The 12,947-nt window shown below is 38.2% G+C and overlaps 1 protein-coding gene across 2 annotated transcripts in view; it reads right to left on the reverse strand.

The window, feature by feature from the left end:
• Positions 1-12,947, reverse strand: part of PDE11A (phosphodiesterase 11A) — a 418,185-nt gene that overhangs the window by 222,640 nt on the left and 182,598 nt on the right. For both annotated transcript variants that reach the window (XM_021076417.1, XM_021076416.1), the window contains exon 5: positions 2,285-2,349. In XM_021076417.1, coding sequence (XP_020932076.1) covers positions 2,285-2,349 — 65 coding nt within the window. The remainder of the gene's footprint in view (positions 1-2,284; positions 2,350-12,947) is intronic.

Below are 12,947 nucleotides of genomic sequence, written 5' to 3' on the forward strand. Positions count from 1 at the left end.
TGCTGTGAGCCACACGGGAACTAGAGACTCTCATACTGAGTGAAGTAAGTCAGAAAGAGAAAGGCAAAAACCGTATGATATCACTTATATCTGGAATCTAACACACGGCAGAAATGAACTTTTCCACAGAAAAGAAACTCATGGACTTGGAGGACAGACTTGTAGTTGCCGAGGGGGAGGGAGTCGGATGGACTGGGAAGCTGGGGTTAATAGAGGCAAACTATTGCATTAGGAATGGAGAAGCAATGAGATCGTGCTGTATGGCACTGGGAACTATATCTAGTCACTTATGATGGCACAGGACGGAGGATAATGTGAGGAAAAGAATGTATATGTATATGTGTATGTTTGACTGCCTCACTTTGCTGACAGTAGAAAGTCGATAGAACACGTAAACCAGCTAGAATGGAAAAAATAAAAATCATTTTAAACAATAAGAAAAAAATAAAGACGTGAACATAAATATGTTTTTGTGAAAACAAAAGGCTCTTACAAAAGGCCTCCCTCCCCTATTTTAAGGTACTATTTATAAACAGTAAAGTGTATCCTTTTTAAGTGTACAGTTCTGCATGTTTTGACAAATTTAGTTTAACTGCCACCACAAGACGTAGAACAGTTCCTTCACAACACCAACTCCCCCAGTAAACCTTTCTCTCCATCTCCATACCCTCATTTGTGTATCACTATAATTTTGCCTTTTCAAGAATACTCTGTAAGTGGAATTATACAGTATGTAGCAAAGGACTCAAATTTCACATACTTGATAAAAAATGAAGCAACTAAAGTGTCTGTTTTGATGTACTGATTTCTATTTTCTGAACTTAAAGGCAATAACAGACATATGAAATCAAATTACCCTCCACTATTACATCTTGAAACAGGTATTACCCAGGGAGCCTTCTAAATATATAGATCTTTAGCATTTCACTTTTGACATACTGAATCAAAATCACTCATGCGGGTTCTGAGAATTTAGTTTTTATTCAGTTCTCCAAGCTTGATTCTGATTGATCCAGTCAGATTTGGGACATATTAATCCAGCAGACATTCACTATATAAGATGAATCAGCAGACTATAAATTATGTGTGGCAATGGGATCCAAATTCAATGCTGAGGAGGGTCTTATGTAGGTGACCTTGTCCTGAGATGTGACACCACTTACTGGCTGCAGGGCTTCAAAGAAGTCACTTAAGCTGGAGTTCCCATCGTGGCGCAGTGGTTAACGAATCCGACTAGGAACCATGAGGTTGCGGGTTCGGTCCCTGCCTTTGCTCAGTGAGTTAACGATTCAGCGTTGCCGTGAGCTGTGGTGTAGGTTGCAGACGCGGCTCGGATCCCGCGTTGCTGTGGCTCTGGCGTAGGCCAGTGGCTACAGCTCCGATTCCACCCCTAGCCTGGGAACCTCCATATGCCGCGGGAGCGGCCCAAAGAAATAGCAAAAAGACAAAAAATAAATAAATGAATAAAAAAATGAATAAATAAATGTCTAAAAAAAAAAAAAAAGAAGTCACTTAAGCTCACTGAACCTTGGCTTTCTCCTCTGTCATGCCTGGGTAACAATGCCTACTCCATCGGTTATTTGAGGGAATTCAATGCATGTCAAGCATTTAGAATAGTGCCTGGCATACTCAGCATTCAATGCATGGAAGCTGTTTATCTTGCTGGTATTATCATCATTGGTATTATTATCATCATGCTGTCCTAAATGCTTTACTTGTCTTTCACCATTTTTATGCATTTTGGTCAATTTCACTATTTTTCAGTCCTTCTTCTAGAGGTGACCAAAATAAAGAGAAATCCATTTTTGTAGCAGCCCAACTATTATTCAGGGTAGCAGAAAACTAATAGAAATTCACTGATTGTCCTCACCTCTCCCTTTCACCCTGCTATGGCCACAAAGATTGTAAATTGGTAAATGGGAACAAAAAGTGAATTACCGGAAACTCTTCCCCCCCCAAACGGTTATTATTGGCCAGACACAAGCAAACAAAAGGAAGGAGAATAAACAAAGGTCTAGAACAAAGCAAAAAAAAAAAAAAGTTATCTATGTAGTTAGAGAACATCTAAAAATTGACTTTATTCATTGGCAGTTTTAGATGTATATACATATATTTTTATGCTATAGTTTTATTTAAGCCCTGAAATACAGAAGAATGATGATATTTGGCTGTACTTGCTGATCTAAAGAAAGAACAACTCCTGTCCTCAAAAATTAGGCAATGCTGCCAACATCAAGGACCAAAGATGAGGATTAAAGACAAAACAGAAACTCACAAGCCTTACCTGTTTTCAGCATCGGCACTGCACTTTGGGGACATCAATTCGAAGGATTTGGTGAACTTCACCACCTGCCGCATAGAAAGACAATAAAACCGAGTCAATTAAAGCTTTCTCACAGTTTACAATAATGCAATAAACACTTTTCATCTTTATAATGACTGTTACAATAAGTGGAGATTAAAGAGAGATTTTAAGTAGAGAAATCCCAAGGGACAAGAGAAAATTCTATCTTATATTTTGCACTTCTTGTACTTCCTGTATTTCTTGCATGGCATGAATTGCTGAAGTTTTAGTACATCTCTAAATATGTTTATACTTTTAAATTGAGGTGTAAAGATCCTGTGGTGGTCAGGCAAAGGGACACCTCATTTGAAAATAATTGTTTTTCACTGCCCTCCTAACAACCCAGCCACCATCCATGGAGAACCTGGTAGATATAAAACATCCTTCAAAAAAGACGGCCTTCGTCAACCCCAGATTCCTGAAGTTACTGTCCCTGGCTTATTATTGTTCTCAGATGAATGTTTTTCTGCTACCCCAAAGGGTAACAAAGAGGAAGACACTTTCTTCAAAGATTATCCCTAATGTAGACACTTCCTCCCTTACTTTTCCAGGGAAACCACCATTCCCAGTGCAAGAGCCTAATCAAGGCTTATTGCACTGAAAGGGAGTTTATGGGCACAGAAAACGCAAAGGTAGTTATTTTTATCATTAGCTACTATTGAGTTCTTACTACAAACTGGGTCCTATAAGTTTCTTCGACTATTTAATTTCCCTGTTACAACTCTATAAAGTGGGGGTTTTATCTTCAGTATATAGATGAGAAAACTAACCTATAATTTTTAAGAAACTTGTACCATTTTACACAACTAAATGGGGTGACAGGGACTAAAGCAAGTCTTCATGGCTCTCAGGTGGCAGTTTTTTTCAACAACACTAAAAATGTCGAGTAGGAAAGGCCCCATCTCTGGCCTTCTTTTGACAAGATATACCACATGATAGAAAAATGAGTCCCTATACTGAAAGGAGTCATCTGAATGTCACTGGATGCTTCCAAGGTTGACATTTAGATTTGCCTTAGACAGATGCAGTCATGCTTCAAAGGCCGTTTAAATTAACCACTTATAAGGAATTGATGTGCACTTGAGAAAATGATTTGGAAACTGGGAATAGATTAAATATTAAAACAGTTTTATCAGTAAGGTAATGAACCCAAACTAAGAAAATGCAACATTAGGAAAAAGATAAGAGAAAAGAAAAGCCCATCACAAAGAAAATTGTGTGTGACTAGCTGAATGCAATGACAATAGCTCAACTAAAAGGAAATACCCTTGACAACTATAGGACATATTTCATTTCATAGTCTAATGTGAACCAGCCTTTACAAAATCACTCATGGTGGCAAATTTTATTTTCCAAAGATGGTCCTATTCCACATTCTTCTCCACAATATGACCCTGCCACTCTCCTACCAAGTGGTTGGGTCTCTGTTTCCTCTGCTTGAATGTAGGTGGGCTTAGGACCACTACAATGAATAGAATATATAGAAGAGATGGTATGTGCTTTCTGAGGTTGTCATAAAAGGCAATGCATCTGACCAAATATTTGTGCCTGGAACCCTGAGTCACTATGTAAGAAGCCCAATCTCCCAGAAGCCACCATACTGAAAGAGAGCCAAGCATACATAGGAGTCACATGCAGATGCTCTGGTCAGCAGCTCTGGTCTGCAAGCCATCCCAGTCCAGGTGCCAGACATATGAGCAAACAAACCTCCAGATGATTCCAATTCCCAGCCATTAAGTCACCCCCGATTTCCATATTTTTCCAACTGTGGCCCCAGATAGCCTGAAAAGTGGCAAACCACCCTGGCTATTCCCTCTCTAAATTCCTGATTCACAGGATCTTTGAGCATAATAATATGGTTGGTTTAAGACTCTCACTTTTGGGAGTTCCTGTTGTGGCACAGTGGTTAACGAATCACTCATGGCCCTAAAAAAAAGCAAAATAATAATAATAATAATAATAAAAGGGTATATCTTTTAATATTTTAACCTGACAGATAAGATTAGATGCTCCAGTATTACTAAGAATTCATTTGGGGAGTTCCCATCGTGGCGCAGTGGTTAACAAATCCGACTAGGAACCATGAGGTTGCGGGTTTGGTCCCTGCCCTTGCTCAGTGGGTTAAGGATCCGGCATTGCCGTGAGCTGTGGTGTAGGTTGCAGACGTGGCTCGGCTCCCGCGTTGCTGTGGCTCTGGCATAGGCTGGTGGCTACAGCCCTGATTCGACCCCTAGCCTGGGAACCTCCATATGCCGTGGGAGTGGCCCAAAGAAATAGCAAAAAGACAAAAAAAATAAAATAAATAAATAAAAAAAAGAATTCATTTGGCTTACATTTCTTTAAAAATTACTGATAAGAATGCTTTATAACTCTGAAAGGACAGATGCTAATTTATGAAAAGCTGATATGGAGTTGTAATTGGGGGAGTAAGTTCCCTTAGTGGGGTCTTTGAGATCTTTAACATGGCCACTGAAATTACACATGAAAGGCACACGAAATTCAAGGATATATTATATTCACTGGTCCTAGAGAGAGGATATAGCATGCCCAAAGGACTGCATAAAATCACCCAAAGCTCTAAGTTTGGTCACTGCAGGTAGCGAGAGAGCAGAGCAAGGACCCATGGGTAAGTGCCTTTATTAAGGGTCATAGGTGGAGGAACTCATGGTACTCAGGAAGCATTCCCCTTGGGTAATTTTAGTGTTACCGGGTCTACATGGAAAGGAGAGAAGGGGTGAAATGAGGAAGTCATGATGAAGCTTATGGCTTGAACATACATGTTGAGGATGAGTACCCAGAAATGGGTAACAACTAGGAAGAAGCTCAAAGCAAGCAGGGCAAGTGCTGTCCCTCAGAACCACTGAGGCAACCAAGAACAACTTGACATTACAAAAATGATTTTTGTCCTAGAGCAATGCAAATGGATTTTATCCAAGCAGAAATTCTGTGCGGTAGAAAAGATAAGCCCACAGTTACAATTTTATTGCCCTGGCTGATAGAAGCCATTTTAAAAATCTAACCTAGCAATCTTGTGCCAGTATTCTGTCAGTGCCAGTTTTAGAATTGACTACTACTATGCTGGCTTCTTTCACTAATGAGTTAACGATATCTTTGATACTTGCTTGTTTTAAATTTGCGCAAGGGTCTGGTTTTTAACTTTTTGAAAACTGTTATTTGACAAAACAAATATATACTGAGTGTCTGTATATGTGTCAAGTTGTGCCATAGGCACAGGGCTACACAAGTGAAAGTTTAAAAAAAAAAAATTCCTACATGCATGGAGCTTCCTTCATAGTCAGGAGCTTAATTTTTCCTTGGCTCATCAAAACCAGTGCTCCATGGAATAAAAGGTAAACTTGTGCCTTCCATACCTTAAGAAACAAACCCGGAAAATGTCCAGAGACTGAAAGAGAATAAAGCTCTTTTAAGAATTTTTAAAAACCGGAGTTCCCATCGTGGCTCAGTGGTTAACAAATCCGACTAGGAACCATGAGGTTGTGGGTTCGATCCCTGGCCTTGCTCAGTGGGTTAAGGATCCAGCATTGCCATGAGCTGTGGTGTAGGTTGCAGATGCGGCTTGGATCCTGCATCGCTATGGCTCTGGCGTAGGCCGGTGGCTACAGCTCCGATTCAACCCCTAGCCTGGGAACCTCCATATGCCACAGGAGCGGCCCAAGAAATGGCAAAAAAAAAAAAAGAATTTTTAAAAACCCTCTGAGGGATAGAAGCTTACAAGAAATGGAATAAAAAATCCTGAAATCTTGACTATAAAAGTTGTAGATCTAGAATCCAAAGAGAATGGATAAGATAAACAAGTACTTCAATGCAGTGTCAGATGTTTGACCTCTTAAAATGTAAAAGGGACTTTTTAAAGCTACCAAAAGGAAGAAATTTTTTTTTCTAAAATGGCAGAACTTTTTATTCTAAACTTTATCACATGCTGAAAAGAAAAACAGAGTCAAACACTGTGTTTGATTTCTTTTGTTTTATAGTCTAAATTCACGTTTAATGAATAAAGAGAAAATCAAAGATTATGCATCTTTCGACTTTAGACCTTGTGTCATGGAAGGTACTAGTTGTGTTTCTTAGCAAAGCAGACTATGGTATCCTGATCAAAGTCAGATTCTGGATTCCTGAACCATGTATGTAGTAAAGAAATAAGCTTGCCCAAAGAAAGGTCTGATCTTTGCCTTTGGCTCCTGGGAGGTAACTTCTAAATCCTTGGAATTTCCAGTCTTGATAAAATTGTTTGTTTACATGGGTGCCTTGGGCCAGCCAGAGAGTAACAATGTAACTTAGAGTGGGGGCTTTGAGGCTCAGGGACAATTTGATTTAGGGCTGAGGCTTTGGGTCATGTGATATCAGTTGATTTTGGGAAGACATGGAGACTGAGGGCAGCTATGTGGGTGGCCAAATAGGTTTTACTTATCAAGACCCAACAAAGACTCTGGATGCCAAGCCTTGGGTGACTCTTCCTAGTGGGCAAAATATTCACATATCACTTCTGGGAAAAGTTATGCTTTCCATCACTCTGTGGAGAGATGACAACTGGAAGAATCACTTCTGGGACCTTCCTCCTTCTCTGCCCATGCATCTCTCCCTTGGCTGACTTTAATTTGTAGCTTTTCCTATAATAAACCATAACCATGTGCATAACAGTTTTCAGTGAGTAATGTGAGACCTAGCAAATTGTTGAGTTTGAGGGTGGTCTTGGGAACTCTTCAGCTTGTACTTGATATCAGAAGTGAGGGCAGTATTATAGACGATGTTCTCTAACTTCACACCTTGTATGATAATTCTTAGGTTCCTGTGCCTTTGAGGAAAAATAAGAATAACACTAATGTTGACTTGTCTTTTGTCTAAATACTGATTATTTGATGTGTATCAAGTACCAGATAGCATGGAGAAGTACAAAAGAAATAGTAACTTCTAAAGAATTAATATTTTAAAGGGGAATTTTTTTAAACTTAAGGGTAAGAAAAAATTTCTTGGTCTGTTGATGTGCTCCTTTTACTAAACCAAAATATTTATAAAATCTATTAATTTTTTTTTCTTTTACCTTGGCTGTTGGTAGGCTTAGAGAAAAACCTTTAGGTTCAAAGTTGTATCTTTTTTGCAGCAAAATTTGGTTTTGACTTTGTTGATTTGATTTAGTTCTGCAGCATCTACTTTCCCTTTATCTCTTTTTATTTATAATTTCCCCTTCATTTTGCTATGTGTCTGGCATACAATAAGCATGCAGAAAATATCTGCTTACTATGAATTTGTAATTTTTGCTGATTGAGTAAAAGTATAAACAAAAAGGAGATGAAGCATTTATATACTTGAAAAATGTATAAGGTATATAAAAATACTTTTACACATGAAATAACATAAATTTGCTTACATAAAACTAATCACAGTTGAACAAAGACATTTTGGGCCATTAAGTTGTGTAAAAGAGTTCTTGTCAGAGGTGTGGGAAGGGAATCTGGAATGGTAAGAAAGAGAACTACAATAGTTAAGAGTCTACAGCTGATAGCAAACAATGTAAGAATAAAAGACAAGCAGGCTTGAGTCCCATCAAGAGAATGATAAAATATAAGCAGAGCAATGAAACTGAAGACGAACCCCAGCTGACTGTAAGCCAGCTAAGGTCAAGGAAGGGCAAAACATCTACCTTGGCTCCATAAGGTATATAAAGTTAGGCTGGTTCCATGCCATCAGACTATGAAGGCCTTCAAAAACATCCTAGAATAAATCTAAGATTTGGCAGAAATCCTGGTTGAATCATATATTCAGAAATACAAGGCTGCTGGTGGAATCCCTTTACAGATTCTCTGAATTTGGGGCAAACTGAGATTAGGCTAAGAAGAAAATTAATCCTCAAAGTCACCCCAATATTGAGCTCTTAAGGTAACAAACACATGGGCCTTGGGCCTTGGGCCTTGAAGATAGCAAGATGAATAGCAAAGAAGTATTATAATTCTGGGGCTCTGCTTGTCTCCTTTTCCTCCAGAATAGGGGTTGGCCAAAAACTCTGTTGGCCAAATCTAATGGTGGGACCACAATCTGTTTTTACAAATAAAATTTTATTTTAATAGAAGCCATTCATTAATTTAAATATTATCTATGTCAGCTTTTCACTATGGCAGTAGAGTTGAATGGTTAGAACAGAGACCATACGGAACAAAAAGCCTAAAACATAGATTTGCTGGCCCTTTACCAAAAAAAAAGTTTCCTAACTTCTGGTCCAGAGCCATCTCTGAGTCAAGTCAATTAGTTATGTTCTGCTAAAATGCTAATGGCTAATGATAGATTAATGTATTTGTATTCCCATGTAATTTATCTAGAGTTCAGAAAAGAGATTCCTGGAGTAAAATCTTCTCATCTGAAACAACACTGTAATGATACAAATTTTAAGCACCAGGGTGAGTGATGTGGGGTGTAATTGAAGACATACATATATTCCACTTGTCCTGGGACCATTCCACCCTAATTAAGCATGTTGTCATGGAACAATTATTAAAATTACTCCCTTTCACTCTCAAAAATATCTTTGTTTGAAAAGCAAAACTCTAAGCAGCCATGCCTCAATTTATATTCTTAAAAGGAATTTATTAAAAATATAATGCATCCAAGTAGAAATTTATTTATAGTCAGACACCTGCCTGGGTTAAAAAAAATGAAACAGCTAAAATATTTTGATGCAATTTCATGGGATATATAGTATCACTGTGGAGATTATGACCAATAAAAAATAGACGGAAGCATACATAAAGGAATAAAATTCATGTTTTATTCTTGACTTGGACAGATTGAATTCCTTAGTTTCATTAATTTTTAAAAATTTATTCTCTAATTCCAATTCTGATTTTATTATAGATATACTAAATGAACATAAATAAATAAATGCACACACTCATATGAACTAAGTAAAAAGAGAATCTTATAAGAGAACTATCAGAAGTGGTTTATAGGTCATTGAAATTGAACAAGTGGTTCCAAGCTCCTCTGGCTGTTGATCAACTCTGGGCATTACACCCTGGGGAAGGCAGTACACATGCCACAGTGAAGTAAACAAAATATCCCCAAGCATCTCTGACTGTTCTTTGGAAAAGCTCCATGGACAGAAGTCTTTTTGATTTGGATGTTTATCAAGCACTAGTTGGTCTGATTTCTGTTTTGTTTTTTTTTTAATTTAAAAACAACTTAAAAACAAAAACTACGCTCAAATAGACAGTTCTGCTACTATAAAGAAAATAGGAACTATCTAATAAATAATTTTTGTTGTTGTTAGAGTTTTCTTAATTCCTATTTTTCCATAGGAGGATTACTATACAGGGCAAAGGAATGAATAAAATGATCAGCCACTGCCATCCTTATTGATAAATTCCTCACTTATATTGATGAGTAATTTATTCACTCAATCAACATTTACCAAATACTTTGGGTACCAGGCACTGTTACAGGCTCTGGAAATAGCAAGGAGACTAAACCATGTCCTCCCCTTGAACTCATAACATAGTACAGAGGAGAAAACAGTTCACAAAGGTGTAATTCCACCATAATATATGATCAAAGATTCTACAGTGCACAGAGGAGGGTTCCGAAGAAGTTTTCATGTGAACTATGTCCTAAAGGGGTAGCAAGCATACTCTGGGCTGAAAAGTGGGGTAAGTTTCCCAGGCTGTGGGTTTAAGTCAGTCAGTTTTGCCAAAACTCAAAATGGTTTAACTGAAACTAATTCACTTAACGGTCTAGGTACAGAAGCATGGGCAAGGTTTTTTTAAAAACCAATAAGGAATGGTGAGGTTCCCAGGGACTAGACACTCCGGGAGGTAGTTAACACCCCTAGATCTGAGGGGACACAGGAGAGAGTGAGGAAGAGAAGAAGAAAGAGGAAGGGAGGGAATAATGTTATTGGTGCCCTGGAGGAGCTGGAGCCATGGAGAGGGGCCTTGGAAGAATCCAGCCACCTTTAAACTGGCAGAGAAAATGACAACCCCGATCACTCTCTCCTTCAGTTCTTAAACCTTCTGGTGATCCTCCTGCTTCAAATTCAACTGGAAACCAGAGGACAAGAAAGCCCAAGTAGTGCAGTACATAGAGATCAGCCTTCAAAGGCACTGAGCTAAAGAGAGAAAATCAGCACTAGATGGGGGAGGCAGGGTTTGCAGAGAATAGTCAGTACAGTACAGAGTCAATAATGTTGAACTTTACCTGAGCCCCACTCCCCCAAGACAGTCTAGTGATGATGAACTAGTCCTACTGCTTTGTCTTCCAGACTGGCTAACCTCAAAGGACTACCCTGCCCTAGAATATTCCAAAATAAGACCTGTCTCGACACTTTCTTGTGACTCCTCTAGGATGCACAAATGATAAGTTAATTCCTTTGTCTATAAGCTTCTGTAACAACACAACCACCCTTCTTTTTCTTTGAGATGTTCCTCATAAATGGACATTCTTCCTATTGCATTAGCCCAGATGAAATTATCTCCTTAATTGTTTGGTACATTTTGTCTTTCACAGGAATGGTATATGCAAAGAGAGGCAAATACATGCATAGGCTGACCTTGCGAAGGAGAGGTAGAGGAGGAAGAAAGGGAAGAGCAAGGCTGATGACCAGAGAGGGAAGCTAAAAGCTGAGTTGAGAGTAGAGGTAATGGGCATTGTATGTTGGGGCAGGTTGAACATTTTTGTACAGGCAACATACCAAGTGTTTTGAAGCATGGAAGAGGCAGATGCATGTTTTAGAAAGACAACTAGAAGTTACATTAAGAATTGTTGGAAAAGGAGTTCCCATCATGGTGCATCGGAAATAAATCCAACCAGGAACCATGAGGTTGTGGGTTCTATCCCTGGCCTCACTCAGTGGGTTAAGGATCCGGCGTTGCCGTGAGCTGTGGTGTAGGTCGCAGACATGGCTTGGATCCTGTGTTGCCATAGCTGTGGCGTAGGCTGGCAGCTGTAGCTCCGATTTGATCCCTAGCCTGGGAACCTCCATACGCTGCGGGTGTGGCCCTAAAAAGAAAAGAAAAAAAAAAAAAAAAAAAAAAAAAAAAGGACCAGTGCCCTATTTGCAAGTAAAGAAATGAATGCAGAGGAAAATTTCCAGGCAAGAGATTAGTAAATTCGGAGTAAAGACAGTGGTGGATGGGTGGGAAAGAGGGGATACAAACGTTTCAACATAGAAGTAGCAGAACTTAGAGACAACTGAATGTATATGGTAAGAAACACTGAGCAGTTACTGTGTTTTTTATCTTGAGTTACTCATTACATGATCATTCTATTAACTGAAATAGGAAACTCAGAAGTGATAAATATTTGGAGCAGGATGTGGTGGAGATGGGCAATGGGGACTAAAATTCCAAAGCTGGAGAATTACACATATATAGACATATATATATATTTATAAAATACATATTCACATATATACAAATATTTAACATATAAATGATTAATATGTGAGTTAATATACTGACATATAATTATTAATAAGGTGAGTTGATATATACAAATACATAATATATTAACAATTAATGATGTGAGTATATACATACACACATATAACAGTGATTGGGTAATCATCAGAATTCTTTTAGATATGTTCCATTTTGTATTCTAGAAAAAGTACCTGGAACAAAAATCAAATAGAATTTAAGTTGGTTTCCTTACAGGGAGGAGTAAGTTAAAGAAAGTAAGATGGGAAAATGGAAAAGAAAGTGAAATAGAAAGGAAAGCCTGAAGCAATTTTTACCATCCACTTAGGATAGTGGCTATTTGGGAAAAATCAGATGACATTATCCCCATCTCTTCCTCTCAAGTGTTAGATTCAGGAAGATTATCTACTTCAATGGCTTAATTATATGTGTATTTACATAAGAACCAAGAAGTTAAGGAACGTATTAGCAAACAAGTGAAGCTTGTGCTTCATGCTTTAGAAAATAAACCTCAGAAATGAGCCTCATATTGATAAGCTCAGCTATAAAATACTTCATGGAGTTTTGAGCAATGAAATAGCTGCCAGCCATCAGGATAATCCATGAAAGGAGAACACGAGTAAACACCAGTGCTGAGACAGTGCCTCAGGACAGAAGATTAAAATGTCCACATTCTTGCTTTCCTCGACTAAGCACAAAAAGAAATAGAGACAAAAAAAAAAAAAAAAAAAAAAGAAAAAAAAAGAAGTAGAGATGATAGTAAGTATATGAGTCAGAAAAGAACTAAGAGAAGTGACAGAAATTGCTTAGACAGGTTCATGGAATGGAGTAACATTAAGCAAGGAATATTCAGTTCAAAGGACTAACTAGTTCCTAATGTTGACAGGAGCTAGCTATGGAATGGTCTTCCTATTTTTTCAGTCTAGTGGAAAATACCATTGACAAAGTCACTTAAAATTGATTGAAACACTAAAGAAAAGCAAAAGATTGGCAGGAAAGAAGGCTAGAAAGGCATTCCTTATTTCTATTTTTGGCATCCACTGAGTAAACGGATCAGTTCACACCTGACTGCCCAGTTTAAAGACAATGAATGTGGTCTCTAAACACTAAGTTAAGAGCTTGATGAATCAAAGATTCTACAACTACATTTAAATGTTTCTTCTCTCTTTCCTTCAAATGTA

This window comes from Sus scrofa, chromosome 15 (genome assembly GCF_000003025.6).
Source record: "Sus scrofa isolate TJ Tabasco breed Duroc chromosome 15, Sscrofa11.1, whole genome shotgun sequence".
Lineage (NCBI taxonomy): Eukaryota > Metazoa > Chordata > Mammalia > Artiodactyla > Suidae > Sus > Sus scrofa.